The sequence below is a fragment of the Mytilus californianus genome, unplaced genomic scaffold, assembly GCF_021869535.1.
Source record: "Mytilus californianus isolate M0D057914Y unplaced genomic scaffold, xbMytCali1.0.p SCAF_10, whole genome shotgun sequence".
Lineage (NCBI taxonomy): Eukaryota > Metazoa > Mollusca > Bivalvia > Mytilida > Mytilidae > Mytilus > Mytilus californianus.
The window spans coordinates 4263093-4283669 of NW_026262582.1; the positions used below are offsets into that span (position 1 = coordinate 4263093).

At 33.5% G+C, this 20577-nt stretch overlaps 2 protein-coding genes across 2 annotated transcripts; one reads left to right on the forward strand and one right to left on the reverse strand.

Annotated features, from left to right (window-relative positions):
• Window positions 1–439: 439 nt before the first annotated feature.
• On the reverse strand, window positions 440–6649 carry LOC127719033 (hemocytin-like). The gene is made up of 7 exons (XM_052225101.1): window positions 6574–6649; window positions 5433–5544; window positions 4862–5067; window positions 3974–4117; window positions 2358–2628; window positions 1697–1855; window positions 440–627 (listed from the first exon to the last, which is right to left on the reverse strand). The coding sequence occupies exons 1-7, from the start codon at window positions 6574–6576 to the stop codon at window positions 569–571; spliced, it is 954 nt and encodes a 317-aa protein (XP_052081061.1). The 5' UTR covers window positions 6577–6649; the 3' UTR covers window positions 440–568.
• Window positions 6650–9419: 2770 nt separating this feature from the next.
• LOC127717483 (coiled-coil domain-containing protein 103-like) lies at window positions 9420–19492 on the forward strand. Its single transcript, XM_052223148.1, has 4 exons — window positions 9420–9555; window positions 15366–15540; window positions 16181–16319; window positions 19080–19492. Exons 2-4 carry the CDS (start codon window positions 15380–15382, stop codon window positions 19470–19472), a joined length of 693 nt encoding a protein of 230 aa, XP_052079108.1. The 5' UTR covers window positions 9420–9555; window positions 15366–15379; the 3' UTR covers window positions 19473–19492.
• The last annotated feature ends 1085 nt before the right edge of the window (window positions 19493–20577 follow it).

A 20577-nucleotide genomic window follows, 5' to 3' on the forward strand; every position in this document is an offset into this window, starting at 1 on the left:
ATAAATTTCATGCGTCCATTAACCATCCATAAGTCTTTGAAGGAAAAGCCAACGAGACTAGGAATCATAATCTTGTCTACGGTTTTGACCACGCGCAACAGGTATCACACGTTGATAATGAAGTGTTAGTATTATATACGGGTAGATTTAAATAAATTATGGAAGGAGCCTTTCAGTAATTTGATTTTATTGTATGATAAAGCATGATAAGTGCGGGATATCTAATCACTTTTAAAGAAAATATTGGTGGAAATTATGTGAACGTCTACAACACAAAACATGTTGAAAGTCCATACTCCAAACTCGTTATTATAACTGCAAATTTATGAAGTCTGCTGTCTACACTAAATTTATACAGGACAGGTATGAAGTTTGAAATTTCAATATTTCCACTAAAATGTCGAATCATGGAGACTAAAAGAGAGATACCAAATGAACATTCAAACTCACAAGTCCTTGTATTATCGTAAAGTAAAACAACAGGAATGTTCATTTAAGATTGGTATAAGTATAACACAGTGTTAACTACGTGGTTTGAAGGTTATCATAGTCCATTTTCGTCTATGATTTATCTTCCAGGTATATGAACCCATCCCGTAATGATTGTAGTTGGTAATGTTGTTGCACCTGAAACAAAATGCATCTTTTTAAATATTTTTTCCACAATATATATAATATTAGTTATGCCAGCTACTACTTATAATAACATTTGTGCATTTGGGCAATGTATGTCTCTTTTAGTGATGCTCGATACCGAAATATTTGAAAATCCAAACCTAATACAAACGTTGAAGAGCTGATCACACTAAGTCAATAAACGTGTGATGCCTTGTTAGATCTAAACCTAACTATATTATCGCATTAAATACATATATGTGTGATGCCTTGTTATTCTATTGATCATCATGGGCTTACAGTGGCACAAATCATAAACAAAGTCCTTAAGAAGCTTAAGGATATCAAGAGGTCTGTGATTTTCTTGTCACAGCTGATACTAACTAATTCACAGTTCATATACAATGTAACTCTTCGAGATTCCTAAATGTATTTCCTCATATTCATGAAAAACCATAGTTAAAAGAAACTGTGATTTACCCTTTTATATTTCGTAGAATTGCACTTGATAAAAAAATCTTAATTATTGACTGGTAGAGTTCTGTCAGAAGTGTTTCATATTTAAGAGTCAAAACAAGCTGATTACCGAAGCATCTAAGTTTTCTCTATTTTGATGAGGTCGGGCTGCTCAGCCTGAAGCTTTCTTTAGAGTGTATGATGAAGACCGTATCAAGTATAATCTGGTGCTGTTTTCTGATGTTTATAATTCTACCATGATTAAACATGGCACAGAGGCACTATGTCACTACTGGTGGACGTTTTGTCCCCGCGGGTATCACCAGCCCAATAGTCGACACTCTTGTGTTAACATGAAGTATCACTAATATGTTCATTTTCTGGAAATTTACTGTGTATAAAATGTTCAATTGTTCGAAACACTTCGGTTTTTCTATCCTTAGGTATAGTTTGCCATAGTCGTATTTGGCACAACAGTTAGAGTTTTCTGTTTTCGAAGCTGTACAACTTTGTACACTTCTACTGATTTATTCGAGCACCACTGATGAGTCTTATGTAAACGAAACGCGCGTCTGGTGTACCAAATTATAAGCCTGGTATCTTTGATTATGTTTTACGCATTTACCTATTCCTATTTTTGAGGTGTCCAGTACGATCTGGCATTGTTTTCCTGAGTATATAATTCTTCCATTATCTGAACTAGGACAAAAACACTTGTAACTAGTCTGTGTATTTCTACATATACCATCGTTAATGCATGGAGAACTCTGACAGTGACCACTACCTAAAAAGGAGAAACGAACGTGCAATTTTAATATTTTTGAATTCAAAGTGCCTGTCCAAAGTAAGTAGCCTGTAATTCAGGGGTTGTCGTTTGTTGCTATATATCATATTTGTTTTTCTTTTATTGTTTTGTCCGTAAATCAGGAGGTTATTTTTCGAGTACATACACACATTGATAATCTGATGTAACCTATTATGTCTGTTAAGGCTGCTCACCCAATTTAGTCAATATAATGGAACTATAAACAACTGTCATACAAGTAGGTTTAACCCACCATTTTCTTCGGAAAATGTCTGTACCTAGTCAGAAATATGACAGTTGTGTTTCCCCGGCCTCATTGGGTTGATAACGTTTAATTTTTCAGTTTTTATGGAGTTTCCTCTTTTATAATTTACCTTTGAGTTCGGTATTTATGCTATACTTTTTGTCTGACAACATAATTGAAAATTTTATTACAAAAACGCTCGAGCCACGATAATTCACCGAATGTGATTTTTCTTACCTATCGTTTTCTTTAATGTTGTTTTTGGTGGTATTGGTGTTGTTGTTGTTGTTGTTGTTGGTGGTTGTGTTACTTTAGTTGGCGAAGACGATGTAGCAGATGATTGTTGACTACAGGTACTGTCTGGCTGCACTGGATGTCCAATCAACCCAAATCTCATTGATATATGGTTATGGAATTTGATTGGATTTATTCGCAGACATTTTACAACAAAAGGTTCGTCAAACGTATTGGTTACTTTTGTGTTTTCGTCGGAGTTGCCTGTGAAGAGCTATTAAAAAATCGAAATAAGTTTTAACAATACTAAGATTCAGTGACTAAAGATATTTTCCTGACTTAAAAAATTAATGTGTGTCTCAGTTAGTACGTAAGTAAGTAAGCAAGTAAGTAAGTACAGACTCATCAAAGAGAAGTAAGTGAGAAAGCAAGTAAGTAAGTCTGTAGAGTTTAATTTAGGCATACATTCTTTACTGTGCGTATTACTGTGTGTTTGTTTATTCTACATTGGCTAGAGGTATAGGGGGAGGGTTGAGATCTCACAAAACATGTTTAACCCCACCGCATTTTCGCGCCTGTCCCAAGTCAGGAGCCTCTTGCCTTTGTTAGTCTTGTATGTTTTTTTTAATTTTAGTTCATTTATATGTTTTGGAGTTTTGTGTGACGTCCATTTTCATTGAACTAGTACACATTTTGTTTAACGGCCAGCTGAAGCCCGCCTCCGGGTGTTGGATTTTCTCGCTGCGTTGAAGACCATTGGTGGCCGTCGGCTGTTTTCTGTTGTTTGGTCGGGTCGTTGTCTCTTTTACACATTCCCCATTTCCATTCTCAATTTATTCTAATTGTTTGACTGACATTTAGTTTTCATGCAATGTTACTTTTACAGAGATAACAAATAATAAACACATGAATACAGTCCGGATGATGTAGAGCTTGACACACCTGTGTATCGCTGATGGTTGTATGTTGCCCATTACATGCCTTTATATGTTTTTTGGTTATTTGTGCTGCTGGGTTGCCGTCTCATAGATCATAGATCAAATTTATCCTTTACTTCCTTTAATTTATTGATACATGAATAATGCATTTAATGCCAGAGTGAAATATTTTGACATATATAGGTAATTAAGTATCTGGTATAATCTATTTGGATAAATATAGAAATGGTTAGTTCGCAAGCTGGATAGACAGACTGACTGTTGGATTGATAGAGGAACGAAGAATAATAGACACTTTACAAGATATATTTTGATTGTTTTAAGTTCAGTCTATATAGATTAAATCCCCTTATCATATTAGAACACTTCGTCTATATCTACGGTCTATTCTAAAATATTTATATTATAAGAAAGATAAAAAAAAACATTGGAAAAAATAGAGGATGATTTGAAATGTTGATAAGTCGAAGAAGATGTAGGAATGAATGAGTTGAAGTACATATAAATGGATGGCTGAATGAACAATTAATGAACTAATTTGTAGCTTTATGGGGAATAAATGAGTCTTCGGATGACGATTGTCAAAACACAGAGAGCAATCAATGTAGTCTACTCATTTGTTAAAATATGCTGCATACTAGACAAAGAATGAAAAGCAATATATATTACGAATCTACCTACTGCTCCGCTTTTACTATCTAGTGCCCGCCAGTTGTTGCAATCATCACTATAAAGTATGCGATAGGACTCGACCCATTCTTGACAACAACCATATCTGCCTTGAGTTACTAAGCCTGTTAAGTTGAATTGTTTCTTCATTTCTATCTGGAAAGTGCAATGTAATGTATTACGTTTTTAACGTGGCTTAGAATTAGAGGTGTGCAGTTAGTACCCATATGAATTCCGAAAAAGTAACGTTAATGTTATATATAATTTATTAATAAATGAAGTATACAATCTTGTAATAACGAACGGAAATATTGTCAAACAAGAAATTTAAAACCATATTTTTCTTTGCGTTGTTTTTGTTTTGTTTTTGGCCATTGTTTTAATTTGTGTGTGTTTGTTTTATAACTTATTGTTAATTTTCATAGTACCCCTTGTATCTTTTCTCCGTTATTGTATAGAAGTAATAGCCATTTCCGAGCAAGTTAATTCAACGAAGGAAAATACAAAGAAGATTGGTTGTAGCTTTTAAGTGTTTGTTGTTTGTTTGTGTTTCAGGCCACTATACTTGTTTCATTGAAATACTATTTTGTGTATTTATATGCGGTAGACGGAACGGTGATTGAATAATTTCTCATTTCATTCGCAACGCTAGGATTATAAGAAAAGTTTTCTCTCCTTCTTTTCAGGAAAGAAAAAAATTAGGATGTCAGTTATAAATCAGCTAAGACAGTGTTCCTTGTTTGTTTCATCCGAATAGCTCTTACCCACACACCGTGTCAACGTTCTCTTCTCGCAAATAAAGCAACACTGCATTAAGTCAAAGTGAGGTTTTATTAATGCAAACATTTCATTACTTTATATCTAATACTTGTATGACATATAACTAATCAAACACAATACCTCTATGAATTGACGAAAATTATTAAAGTTTGCAGACCACGATCCCATATGGGTTACTCCATCACTGCCTTTGTACTCTTGTGAGTCAATTAGTCCCCTTGACACACTAAAATCATGCACTGTATCACCATGGTAAAGTTCACTTGATGATCGGATGATGACGTCATTATAATGAGTTTTTAAAATATCCGAAATACAGTTGACATCTGGATTTAAAAAAAGAAAGACGCAATAAGAAAAAAATTCATTTTTATGTTTTAAAACTTTCTTAAAAAGTCGTATTTTATAGTTGTCGGAAGTTTAACATATTGGACACAGCCAGATATTGGGAATAGTTACACGTATCCGGGATGGTTTCAATCTTAACTTTTTTAGTTGAGTCTTTTTATTTTAAATGGTGCTCATGGATAAAATACTTTCCTCAAAAGAACCTCATTTTTGTGACGTTGGACAGAAAATGTTAGTTTCTAAGCCTTGTAAATTCTCTATTTGAAAGTTATTTGTTTTGCTTTTGTTCGTGTATTTCGTTATATATCTAAAGTATATTGTGATGAGTAAATTCAAATCTTACCGTTATTTTGGTCATGTGCAAGTAGAAAACGTTTGTGAAGGAATCTTTTTCTTACAGCTGTGCTCAATGTTAGCACACTAATGCAAAGTATAACTCTAACTGATATATATTTCTGCAAAAGAAAATATGTTTGGTGGGGGGTAGTGGCAAGACATCAACACAGAGAATTAGATGAACCTTTCAGCTGATAATTGCTATTTTTTTCAAAAATGCATTACTATAAAGTGAAGCTATTTGTCGAGAAATAATGAATGCTTCATTGGTTTTATTTTATTGTTGTTGCTTGGTTTACGTCAAGTAACAAGTATTTCTTTCATAAACATGTCAAGAAAAAAAATACAATTAAAACAATAGGAAAGTTAAGCAAGGGAGGTTGACCGGGATACAGGACTCGGAATTTAAACTGCCCCTGGCAAATGACGATATTTTAAAGGTTTTTTTGCATGAGGGTCTGGATGGGGTTTACTGAACAGAGAATAATGAAGTGCTAAAATATAAAGAATAGAGAATAATGGGCAGAAAATATAAAGAATCAAGTACATTGACCTAAAGAATTAAAGAATACAGAAATGAAGGACCCCTCAATCCAGACCCTCTTGTATGGTGACCATTTTCAAAATGTCGCATTGTTAAGTGTAAATTGTAAATTGTGTTTGAAATTAGTGTTTTACTTGAAACCAAATCGGAAGTTTCCCAAATTCTATTTTTAACTTGGTAATAATGGGTTAGCCAAGTAAAATTTACCAATGCGTTATTGTATAAAGCCTAGATATGACTCATTTAAGGATTTTATACAGGCGTAACACATATTATACCCCGAGTTTATTAGGAACTACTAACCCTTTGAAGGGAATTGTGTTGTTTAATTTTAGTCATTTTTGTCATTGTTTGTCTGTTTTATTGCACAGCTAGTCCCTTGATGTATTCTCTGGCTTTGTGAATATAGAAATCGGTCAAGACATTATTACAATCACATAAAGAAAAGGAATCACAGCTGTAGAAATATTAGTGCAAAAATAATTAAGCAAAAAAACAAATAAGTTAAACTTATGCTTGAATTTACAAATATGTGTAGACAAGTTAGAAAAATAAAATTGAAAAAATGCGCGAGGTTTTCTTGGACGATCTTTTCAAAACTTACCATAGTTAAAGTAAAGAGAGAGAGACTGTCAGCGTAAACACCTACGTTCTACAAATCTCTAGTGTTGTCATTTGGGTTTCTTATCAGTACTTACTACAGATGTCATGCATGATTTTAGATAAGTAATGAAATTGGGTTATAGAAACAGAATATCATATACAAATTAAGTACTTTAAAAACTTAGGTCCATAAATGGAAGTTTATGATTTTTGGGACAGTTCTATAAAACTTTGCATTTCAAACTGCTTGTCAGTACAAAGAATTTGAAACAATACACTTACCCCAAAATTGAACAACCCACGAAAATTCCCCGCAAAAAACGACGGGAACCAGTTTATTCATGTAATACTCGAAATTGGTTATCTCGAGTCAAGAACTTTGTGATGTCTTGTCTGATCTTTACTGTGTATTACGTCAAGCCAAAATAAACAATATCAGCCAGACAGGAAAAAACACACGCCTTATTCCACCTTTTCTACATAAGGAAATGCCTGTACCAAGTCAGGAATATGACAGTTATTTTCCATTCGTTTGATGTGTTTGAGCGTTTGATTTTGTTATTTGATAAGGGAATTTCCGTTTTGAATTTCCTTGGAGTTCGTTTTTTTTGTTATTTTACTTTTATCGATAATGAATGAACAAGTTTATAGAATTTAAGCATACCAAAGGGGTAGTAAAAGTTATAGTACAAGAGGGAGGACAACGCAATGGCTGGAAGAATAAAAACCATAGAATAAAGAATGGAAACGGGGACAAAAACCCGACCAAAGAGCAGAAAACAGCTAAAGGCCATCAATAGGTCTTCAACGCCTGAGGCGGTCTTCAGCTAGCCCCTAAACAATAATGTATACTAGATAAGCGAAATGGACGCCACACTACACTCCGAAAGATACAAATAAACCAAAAGTCTAACAAAGGCTAGAGGTTCCTGACTTGGGACAGGCGCAAAAATGTCACAGTGGCGGGGTTAAAAATGTTTAATTTGGTGAGATCTCAAACCTCCCCCTAAACCTCTAGTCAATGTGGAATAAACACACACACAGCAGCAATACACACAGTAAAATCACAGGCACTTGTCTCTGAAAAAAAATTCCTATATACCTTAATGTTATAATATGGTAAATAGGAAATTTTTTTTGGAGACAAGTGCCTGTGTTAATAAATATAAAATTAAGAAAATGTGGTATGACTGTCAATGAGACAAATCTCCACCAGAGACAGAAGATGTGGTATGATTGCCAATGAGACAACTCTCCACCAGAGACAGAAGATGTGGTATGATTGCCAATGAGACAACTCTCCACCAGAGACAAAAGATGTGGTATGATTGCCAAGGAGACAACTCTCCACCAGAGACAGAAGATGTGGTATGATTGCTAATGAGACAGCTCTCCACCAGAGACAGTAGATGTGGTATGATTGCCAATGAGACAGCTCTCCACCAGAGACAGTAGATGTGGTATGATTGCTAATGAGACAACTCTCCACCAGAGACAAAAGATGTGGTATGATTGCCAATGAGACAACTCTCCACCAGGGACAGTAGATGTGGTATGATTGCCAATGAGACAACTCTCCACCAGAGACAGAAGATGTGGTATGATTGCCAATGAGACAACTCCGCTCTACAGAGACAGAAGATGTGGTATGATTGCCAATGAGACAACTCTCCACCAGAGACAGTAGATGTGGTATGATTGCCAATGAGACAACTCTCCACCAGAGACAGTAGATGTGGTATGATTGCCAATGAGACAGCTCTCCACCAGAGACAGTAGATGTGGTATGATTGCTAATGAGACAACTCTCCACCAGAGACAAAAGATGTGGTATGATTGCCAATGAGACAACTCTCCACCAGGGACAGTAGATGTGGTATGATTGCCAATGAGACAACTCTCCACCAGAGACAGAAGATGTGGTATGATTGCCAATGAGACAACTCCGCTCTACAGAGACAGAAGATGTGGAATGATTGCCAATGAGACAACTCTCCACCAGAGACAGAAGATGTGGTATTATTGCCAATGAGACAACTCTCCACCAGAGACCGTAGATGTGGTATGATTGCCAATGAGACAGTAGATGTGGTATGATTGCCAATGAGACAACTCTCCACCAGAGACAGAAGATGTGGTATGATCGCCAATGAGACAACTCTCCACCAGAGACAGTAGATGTGGTATGATTGCCAATGAGACAACTCTCCACCAGAGACAGAAGATGTGGTATGATTGCCAATGAGACAACTCTCCACCAGAGACAGAAGATGTGGTATGATTGCCAATGAGACAACTCTCCACCAGAGACAGTAGATGTGGTATGATTGCCAATGAGACAACTCTCCACCAGAGACAGTAGATGTGGTATGATTGCCAATGAGACAGCTCTCCACCAGAGACAGAAGATGTGGTATGATTGCCAATGAGACAACTCTCCACCAGAGACAGAAGATGTGGTATGATTGCCAATGAGACAACTCTCCACCAGATAATGACATAGAAGTTAACAACAAAGTCAAAATTACTTTGAAAACTAAAAGGAAATACACATTCCATCGAAATAATCTTAATACAAATATTATTCAAATTTATTTATTGAAAATCTTTCAAAAAAAAAATGGAAACATGCTGACTGTTCAGTAATTTCCTTTTACGAATAAAGGATATTTTTATTCAAAGTAAAGGGGGGAGTTACCACTGTGCTTATTTTGAAAACACCATTTTCTATTTACTGATAATTTAAAATTTATAAGAATTCGAAGTCAGCTATAGGTATACAGAATACGGAAATTACCCGTTGCTAATCCGTTAATGACTTTTATTAAAGCACATTACTGACCTAGACTAGCCCGTTGATAAGGACGCTTGGAATTTTAAAAATATTACGCATGTTTTGAGGAGAAAAAGGCAGTTTTCGTACATTCTATCAATAGTTTTGTTTTATGAATATAAAAAACTATATTCCGAAAGACAGCATAAGGTAAAATATAGTGCACTTTTTGGTAATTTCTTTCAAAAAGGTTCCCATTGTCATCATGCCATTTGAATCATGGTCATGTTTACAGCTTCGTACACATAACTTATAAATGCAGTCTTCACGATGAACTGCTAAATCTGCAGGCCCGGAGCTCAATTTTTGAAAATTTTTAGTTAGATTCTGTTGGCTTGTAAATATGATTTTTACAGGCCAAAGAGCAATTTTACAAGCCTGGGCTGCCACTCAGCGTGAAGACTGTAAATGTAGTTGTTAAATTCACAGTTCAACACGCCCATGGTGTAAGTGGGTACACAGTGAGCACAACTTAAAGATAGTCCCACACACGTTATAGATTTCACTTTCAAGTAATTAAAATAAAAAATTTTATTAAAATTTTCAAAGCCAAAGGAGGATAATATCTTATTGCCTTACCTTACTGCTTACCCCTGTATCTGGACATCCTTCAAAGGATAACCATAGTAATATGTCTAACTATCGTCCAGGCTCCACGAAGTGAAAATACACAGGGATTGTCTTGTATACAGAAATGTACAGAGGTGCTATTTAAACCTAGCCTGTTTGAGTTTATATATATTATAATTTATAGCCAGACCAAGCTATATTAGTTCAAACTGCAGTCATACATGTACATGTACTGAACATGATGAAGAAATAAAAAAAATGGAAGGTTGCATTTAATATAATCTAAAACTTTTTATCAACCTTAATACACTGCCACACAGCTTATAGGTTTCGATCCGACGTAATTGCGTACAATGGTAGGTACTTGTAACTCTCATTGTACTGAATTTGACCCTTTATGTTACTTCATCCAGGTTTTAGTTACCATGTGGTTTTAAGCAAGAGAGGATGTAGCAGACACATTTCAGGGCTCAACAATAACGCTTGTCCGATTGTCAGGTACCAAAGGAAAAAAAGGTCGGACAAGTAAAAGCCATATCAAGCTGTCCGACGGGACAAGTAAAATCATTCTGTAGAAAATAAATTAAATCCAACTTTGATGATCAAAGTAATAAACAAAAAACCAGAACAGAAGATAAAAACAAATATTAATTTGATATGTGTACTTGCATTGATAATTTAAAACTGGTTCTAAATTCAGATAATTTATAACAGATTCTCGGAAACAAGTCTTACCAATTTGAATCAGCCGTGGTGCCTTTGTTATAAGGTAACCAGACAGTGGTGGCTTTGTTATACATGTTATAAGGTAACCAGACAGTTCGACAACCGCACGGAAACAAATACGCTCCATGTTTAATAGACAGTACACCCTGTTGAAGACATTTGGAGACCAAGACAAACCAGTACCTTGTTTCTCTAGGTTTTTCAGAAGCTTTATACTAAATATATGATAAATTTTATTTAACAAAAATATTTTAAAAATGAAAATGAAGAAATTATTGACAAACAATATTTGATTGTGTTTAGATAAACATTTTAGTATATTAAAAACAAAGCTGATTGTAGTAAGGCATTATTCATAATAATCAATATTCTATCAACATAAAAGACCAGGATACAAAACAAACGAGTGTAGACGGACAGGCATACCAGACTGTGCCTGATGTGCAGAGTCTGATGAGACTTTTGCATTGATGAAAACTAGAACCTAAGTCCTGTGACTAGACATGACAAGATTCAGCTGTTCTTGACTCATATTTTTGAAAAGGATATCAAGAGATATAATCAAATTCTGTTCTATTGTTTTAATTCATTTTGTTCATTGAATCAACCTAAAATGCCAAAAAGGTTAATATGAAGGTTGCTTTTTTTTTGGACAAGTTAAAATTCCATTCCGACAAGTAAGTTTTGGTATGTACTGGTCCTATTGGACAAGTTGAAAAAAAAGTTATTGTAGAGGCCTGCATTTTATAATGTATTTTATTTTTTTTTATATTGACATTTTGTTCATTGTGGCTTATTGATACCATATAATTTGGTATACAAGTAACTATATATATGATTGCATTATTATAATAAAGCACCTTTTGCCAAACATTATTAGTTGTCAATTTGAGTTTGAGTTATTTCCCTTCAACACCAATTTGGATGGGTAAATCTGAAATGGCTGATTTTCTTATTTGACTGGCCAAATTGTAACATGCGGCACAAACAAGTCTGATAAATGATCCTACATTTGAGGGTAATACATGTACTTTTATAAGTCATGTTTATTTACTTGAAGATGTAATATTTACTAACTTGTAGAAGAAAATTTGTATAAGATTTAAATTTTTATTTGAAGATTTGAATAATCATCCCTTTACCTTCAAAAATTTACGTATACAAGTTTTTTACTGTTCACCTTTAATTCTAAAGTTTTGGTAGGTCAAATCATGTCTATACAAATTTTTTTGGGGTCAGGGATCTTGTACATTAAAACAAAATACGTAAATAATTTACTGCGCATTTCTTTATAAAATTAGATTAATATATTAATTGAGTTATCTCCTCTTATATGGCTAAGTTGAAAAACAATTTTATCAAACAAAACAAATGCTGTAGTTGTAGAAACAGTTGGATTAATTCGATATCAAAACACATAATTTTCTTCCTTTACATGTTAAAACTACAAATGAATTGCATTCCTCACTAAACACATAAAACATGCATAATTCTTAAATGATCTAGACCTATTGTTTTCTGTTTTTTACAATCCAAAAAGAGGGGGAAGAAATCTACCTTTAAGTTCATATCTTCAAATCCTTGTTCAATTAAAATTATCACCCTCCCAACACATTGATATCCAAATTTTTCTATATACGAGGGAAGAACAAAAAATTTGCGAAAGCAAATTTATAGATCTAACATTGTTGGGCTGATATTAAAACGAGTTGTATTATATACAATATATATATCAATGTATATGTAATTTGTTGACAGAAAGAGATAAATCACAAAAGTCTTCCCTGGCTGTTCGCTAAACTGTTTTAGCATTAAGATTCATGTAAAATGTATTGTGTATGCTCTCTTTTGGTTTACACTAATTTGTTGTATATCAAGTTTCTAGAAATATTAACTTCAATCTCTGCCAGGCCAATTTTACTTGCAAAAAGTGCATCTGAATTCCAACTTTTATAAAAACTATGAAAATTTAACAAAATTATAAGAGATCAAGTTTGTGCATCCAGTTAAGAGATCACCTTTGTGTATCCATATTTTTGTTACATTTTTTTTTTAATCACGAAAGTTTTAAAAACCCCATTATAAGCAGTGTACAAATGTAGAAAAAGTAATCAAAATATTTGTACTTGCATTAAACATGTATTTAAGATTTTAACATCTGCGATTGTCTTTGCTTATGTAATAAACTAACCAACCTACAAGTATAAAAAAAGCAAGAGGGAAACAGGAGAATCGTATAGTTTGTCCCAACCTAACCAATGTTTTAGGGCAAACTGTACTAATTACTGTGCCAGAAACAAGGTCTTCATGTTTGTGTTTTCATCAACATATTTGTGAAGAATAGGATAAATAAAATACGAATTCTTCCTAAGTGTTCACATGCATATATCATTTGTTTGTTTTTTTCAGAATCCCTAACACTAATCAATCATAGCGTTAAATTATTAAGTTTTTATGTTATAGATAATGCATATTTTAAGGTTTTTCTTGTCGTAGAACACACCGAGGGGTGTCAGGATGGGTCAAATGAAAGACCGACCGTAGGAAGGTCTTTCTTTGGGCAATCCTGACACCCCGAGGTGTGTTCTACGACAAGAAAAACCTTAAAATATGCATTATCTGACTTATATACCGTCAAAAAAATATTATTTATTATAAAGATTTGCAAAATTTAGAATCCTATTTCACTGACCACACTAAAGTGGGATATTCCTTTCTAATGCATTCAGGTTTTAATACGCCCTACGGCTCATTTAGAATGTGAAATAAAACTCACTCATTAATCTAGATATAAACCTTAGAAATTATTATCCATACACAATAAAAATATTACTGTAACTGCATGAAGTAAGACACAAATGATTTGTTACCGTCCGATAATGGTGTATGAAGAATACAAGACACTTTGTAAGTAATTTATTGTACCAGCTTAGTTTAGGGGGGGGGCTTTGTTTTTTTTTCTATTTGTAATGCCATTTATTTATATCGCGGAAAAGTGATTATTTTTCAACAATTGTAATTGAAGTGAATGAAATATAAAGATTTTTTTTTGAATAGCAATATATTCTTTTTAACAGATAATCAGGATATAATTATATATATGAATATCAATACATGTAGGTTACAGTATGATTTCCTATTCAGTGTGAATCAAAAAGATTTTCAAAATCTTACAAACGAATATGTTAAATTTGGCATTTTTGTTAAAGTGTTATGGAAGTTTTACATTAAAATTCATCTCACATATATGATAATGTCTGTATTGTAGCGATAAATTAACAAAACTTCACATTATTTGTACTTTAAATTAAAATGCGGGCAATGACGATTTTGTTGCACCTATCATAGATTGAACTTTAAAAAATAAATTCCCTAATCGGCAACAAAAAACAATCAGACGAATATAATTTTGAAGTAAATTATTATAGTTTGCATTTTTATCAAGGAAAATAATGACCTCACACAGGTCATTATTTTATGCCTTGGAACATATTTCATTGAAACATGGTATCTTCCGGGTTGATTCTTCGAAAGAATGACCTATCGTTCTGAATGAAAATAACTCCATATAGGCATATATAAGATATATCACAAACTTGTTCAAATTCAATATACTTCTACAAATATTCAGAATATACCTGTAAATAAAACTTATTTATTTTAAAATAATTTTGATTTCAATGGGCATGATGGGACATTAACATAATAAATGTTTTCCTTTCAATATTTAACTTTTGTTTGTTTACATGGTTTATTTCCATTTGAAAATAAAAATAGTCATAATGTACATGTATCTCTTCAAATTACTATGGAACCCCTCAAATACGTCGGACTCACATTTCCTCTGGCTCTGCTTCAATCTAGACCAAAACATTGAAAACCAGAAATCACATTCCATTATGTGCACACATGTACCTCTATCTGTTCCCCACCAGTAAGCCTGTAACACTTACCTACCTGGTATCACGGCATAATACAAACCAATTCCATTTATAACAATGACCAGATATGAGGGTTTGGATGGGTTTACTGAATAGAATAATAATCGAATAAAAAAAAAGATTAGTGAAAAAATAGTCAAAAAAATGAGAATTGAAAATAATGAGCCAAAAAATAAGAATAGAGAGAAAATTATCTGAAAGATTAAAGAATAAATCAACAACATGAACAAAGACCTGTCCACTGCCATCCAGACCCTTAGACATGTTAGATGCCATGCTTAAGTTGGAGAGTATACTATAGAGTCATCCAAACAATTCTAAAGGGGAACAGCTGAAGCACTGCTGTCCCACCTTCATTAGGCCATAATGATTAAGATGCTGCTATAGTGGTCCCTGCAGCTTTTGAAAAGGGCAGGGTAATTATTTTCTCAGAGGGCACTCTTCGCTCAATTGGCAACAATTTTTAGGCACCCTTTGCATAGAGGACTACATTTATATGATATTGTTTTATATCTACTGATTTACTGGTCTACTGATTTTCTGGTAAGTGTATGTATATTAGCTATAGATTATTGATTTAATTCCTTTTGTAATAAAATTATCACTTCAGCTAATAGAATCTTGATAGTGCTACAGTTGATTCACAGTTGTGTACCCTTGCCAAAGAACAAAGAATTATTTTGACATCTCATTGCAAATCTATGATTCCCATTTTCCTTTCAGATTTCTTGTTTAAAATGGCTGACAAACCAAAATCACGTGATGACGAATCCCTAAACTTTGAGAAATTGGAAAAAGAATTACATGCTGCCGTGGATGCAGATCAGAGATACTGGAGAGAGAACGATGCTAAGTTTAGAGCAGTGCATCAAAAAGTGGCAACTTATGATGAATTTAGGTTTGTTCACTTGTAAATGAAATCATTCATACTGTAATTTCAAAATTGTTTTCGAATTTTTTATTATTGCAAAAATTGGGGTAGGTGCATGCTCCTGACTTGGGACAGGCACATACAGAATGTGAATGGGTTAAACATTTTTGCAAGCACTCAACCCTCCCCTTACCTGGTACAGCGGTATAACTAAGGGGAAAAAAATCAGATTAGCACAACAAGCGATGATTTAGGTTTGTTTACTTGTAAATGAAATCATTCATACTGCAATTTCAAAATTGTTTGCGAATTTTTTATTATTGCAAAAATTGGGGTAAGTACATGCTCCTGACTTGGGACAGGCACATACAGAATGTGAATGGGTTAAACATTTTTGCAAGCACTCAACCCTCCCCTGACCTGGTACAGAGGTATAACTGAGAGAAAAAAAAACCAGCTTAGCATAAAAAGCACAAGAAAATAACTTACAAAAAGACAAAAGATACAAAGTGCCAATCTTAAAGCACTGGCAGTTACTGAAAGCTAGTTTTATGCTTAGTAGACGTACAATAAACCCAATATATTGTTTCTGTCTTCTGTCATGCACCAGCTTAAGAAGCCTATGGAATTCATTGGTAAGAATATAAGTTATAACTCTGTATTTTAGAGATATTGTCAAAGCTTCACATCTCAAACCACTGGAGAAAGGTGACAAGATGGAGAGTGTTCAGTTTAACCAACCTTGGAATGTTGCTGCAGCTAAAAAGTCTGAAACAGAACAGTCAGAAATGGGACAAATTGATAAGGTACATATATATGACATCAAATGAAAAAAATATATTTAGTCATAAATATTAGACCTAATTTACATTAACCAGAAATAAAACAAGCAACTTTTCCCCTCTTATAAGCTTAAGTAACCAGGTCATCCATCTCAAGTTATCAAAAATATTTTATCAGAAAACCAAATGAAAAAAGAACTGCTTTGAAACACACAAAATACATTTTTCAAGACTCAGAAAATATTTTCTGCAATGAAATGCAGTGTTAATTTCCTACAACTGTCAAATTTAAAGGAATATTTTTTTTCAACCCTTTTTGACATGTAACTGGATGTGACATACTATGTTTTGATGGTTTTACACCTAACGAAGACATTATTGTTGAATAAACTCATTGTGATTTTTTTTCCTTTAAAATACTTGTTATTTGAATCATTACTGTAAAGTTATGTCATAATCAGTTGAATAGTTTTTCTGAGAAATTTTGTTTAATATAAGATGACATCATACAGCAATTTGGGTAAATTTCTTCAAAAAATCCAAATCACACTTTTTCATGATAAAATATAGTGCGGACTTATAAATTATCAAATATTCAACTCACCTACATAAAAGCAGTTCAATGCGATACAAAAGTTGACTCTTAAGATGATAAACCTCTTTAACTCCTCTTTGTCTTTATAATATTAAACTCCCTTTTATTGTCTCGCCTGCAACGCTAGTCGAGGAATATTGTCCCGGAAAGCGAGACATAGGGATTGCTTTTCAGGCAGCGGTGGTGGCATCAACAATTGTTAAGTTTTCTGCTTAAGTTAGTTTGATAGGAACTACTTGTGATAGATCATTGATATTTAATACAAATTTACATTACTATCAGTACATATCAGTTTGACAACTATTTTTAGGCCCTGCCCCCTAGGTCATGGTCCAGCAACTTTGAATTACCTAGCAATTTTCAATGTTAAGTTTTCTGCTTAAATTAGTTTAATAGGAACTACTTGTGATAGATCAGTGATATTTTGTATGAAGTCACATATCTGTTTAGGGGTTATTTTGAGGCCCTGCCCCCTAGGTCATGGTCCAGTGACTTTGAATTAATAACGATTTTCAATGTTAAATTTTCTGCTCAAGTCAGTTTGATAGGATCTACTTGTGATAGATCAATGATATTTTGTATGAAGTTGCATTACTATCAGTACATATTTATTTGGCAACTATTTTGAGGCCCTGCCTCCTAGGTCATAGTCCTGTGACTTTGAATTAATAAGCAATTTTCAATGTTAAATTTTCTGCTTAAGTCAGTTTGATAGGATCTACTTGTGATAGATCAATGATATTTTGTATGAATTCGCATTACTATTAGAACATATCTGTTTGACAACTATTTTGAGGCCCTACCCTCTAGGTCTTGATCCAGTGACTTTGAATTACTTAGCAATTTTCATTGTTAAGTTTTCTGCTTAAGTCAGTTTGATAAGAACTACTTGTGACAGATCAGTGATATTTTGTATAAAGTTGCATTACTATCAGTACATATCAGTTTGTCGACCATTTCTAGGCCCTGCCCACAAGATCATGATCCAGCGACTTTGAATTAATTAGCAATGTTGATGTCCATCAGATTGTCTTTTACTGAATTTTATGGGGAAAAGCGAGACATATCTCTGTGTCATCAGTTTATTCACTTATAACCTTTTCTTCCCTCAAAATTTGAACTTTTTAGGCTACTAAATCAAAATTTTGGGGTAACTATCACCCATATATGTAAAAAATATGATAATAAATGATTTATTGAAGTGGTCCAAGTTGAATGAACTATCAAAGTTTACCGACTCCATGGAGGTTTCCATAAGTTCTTACATACAAATTAAGTTTACACGGCTTTCCAGAGAGGGCTACAAAGTTGTCCCCTTTTAGTGAAAAACTTGTTGTTTGTGCTTTAAAAATTATGTCATTTACTTATAACTATATATTTTTAAAATATCAACTTAGGGAAAAGTTTTCTTTTGTAGCCCAATAAAAGGAAATAAGGAGAAAGGGCAGGAAAAATCTCCAAAACACAGAATATGACTTTTATGACAGATCATTCATGATAGAGCCCTATTGCAAGGCAATTTTCCCTCACATGTGTTTTTGAGACTCAATCCACTCTGAATATTTAATGTTTGCAATATTTCAGTGAAATGGCATGAAATAAAAAAAAAAAATGAGAGTACATACAAGGTCAATGGTGCCTGTGCAGCTTCCCTAAAGAGGGGTAATACCACCATTGTTTTTCCCCTATTAGTGTTTGTAAATTGGAACTTTTAAAAAGCTTGTGCAGAGCATGGTCAATTTAAAACGAAAAAGCAAGAAATTTTTAAAAAACTATCTAATATTAACACCAACCTACATGTATAGTATTTTAAGTTAGATAATTCAGATGGTCCACTTCATCTTAAGTGAAAGTTTGAAAAAAAGTTTAATTGTGAAACTGTAATTTTTTCATGATAATAGTTCAAAAATGGGTAACAATTTATGAAAAATGGGAAAACAATTAAAAATGGGGAACTTTCAAATAGCCGTAGCAAAAAAAAAGTGCACCACCATATGATATTTTCTTCATCAATTACTTTCTTACAGTCATATAAACCCAAAAATCAGGTTAAGAAAAAAAAAGTTTAATTCTAGCAATTTTTGGTGTACATCCTTAAACCCAAATAGTAAAATTAATAAATGTATGATATATGTAGTATTAAACATGATAAAAGATAATTAATCACTTTCCCTTCATTTCTATTTCAGAATAAAAATATTCCAAAAACAGGCCAAGAGTTTGTTCAGTATTGGAGACGCTATTTGAAATCCCTTGGGGACCAGTATATATATCTCATCAGTATTGGTGGAGACAATTTAGCAAATATTTTCAAAACAGAAATAAGTTTTGGACTTCTTGGTGATATAGTGAAAGCACTTGAAAATAAAACGGTTGACAGTGACAATGAAAAAGTTGTACAAATACTTGAAGGACTTAGCCAGACAAACAGATTTTCACTCTCAGTACAATTCTTAAGTTCTCAGGAAAAAGAGCTGTGTAATACATTATTTGATAGGTTAAGGACCTCACTTAAAGACTATGAAGAAATGACAGCAAGACTGGATTGTTTGTCAGAAGTATATCAATTAAAACAAAAATAAATTTTCTTTTTAGAATTTAATTTGTATTTAAGCTTGAAATTACCTCAAGGAATATGTGTGCTGTTGTCATAAGGGGCGGAACAAGAGTTTGAGTCAAGGGGAAGGGAGGTGTGAATGCCCATAATGGTAAAAGTATTGGCTATATAAGCAAATCTTAATTTTTTTTGTTTATTTTATGTGAAAAAATAACGTTTTTTTTTTCAATCAAAAGGGGTGAATGGTTGCTGTTTCAATCCCAAGTGGATTCAAACTAAAAACTAGAAAATTAAATTTTTCTGCTTTTCTGCTTAGCAAATGAAATTGAGAATGGAAATGGGGAATATGTCAAAGAGACAACAACCCGGCCAAAGAGCAGATAACAGCTGAAGGCCACCAATGAGTCTTCAACGCAGTGAGAAAATCCTGCACCCGGAGGTGGTCCTCAGCTGGCCCCTAATTAAAATGTGTACTAGTTCAGTGAAAATGGACTTCATACTAAACTCCAAAACATATAAATGAACTAAAATTAAAAAACATACAAGACTAACAAAGGCCAGAGGCTCCTGACTTGGGACAGGCACAAAAATGTGGAGGGGTTAAACATGTTTTGTGAGATCTCAACCCTCCCCCTATACCTCTTTCCAATGTAGAATAAAGAAACACATAGCGATACTCACAGTAAAACTCAGTTTAAAAGAAGTCCGAGTCCGATGTCAGAATAGGTAACAAAAAAAACTAAGCAAAATGACAATGATACATAAATTAACAAAGGACTAATAGCAGTTACTGACATGCCAGCTCCAGACCTCAATTAAACTGATTGAAAGATTATGTCTTCATCATATGAAAATCAAGTAAAATCCCTCCCGTAAGAGGTTTAGTATCATACCTTCATAAAATATATGAGAAGAACATAACCTGTATCATGCCAACAACTGGTTTTAGAATAAATGTGTTTATTTCTGATGCAAAGACCCTATGAGTGAATCAATATTAATACCAAAATATGCAATCGTTAATGACTTGACAACAGTATCGTAACTATATCCCTTCCGAATAAGTCTATTTAAAGGTTTGGTTAGCTTTTGAGGTGGATGCGGACATTTTTGTGCTTTGTAAAGAATAT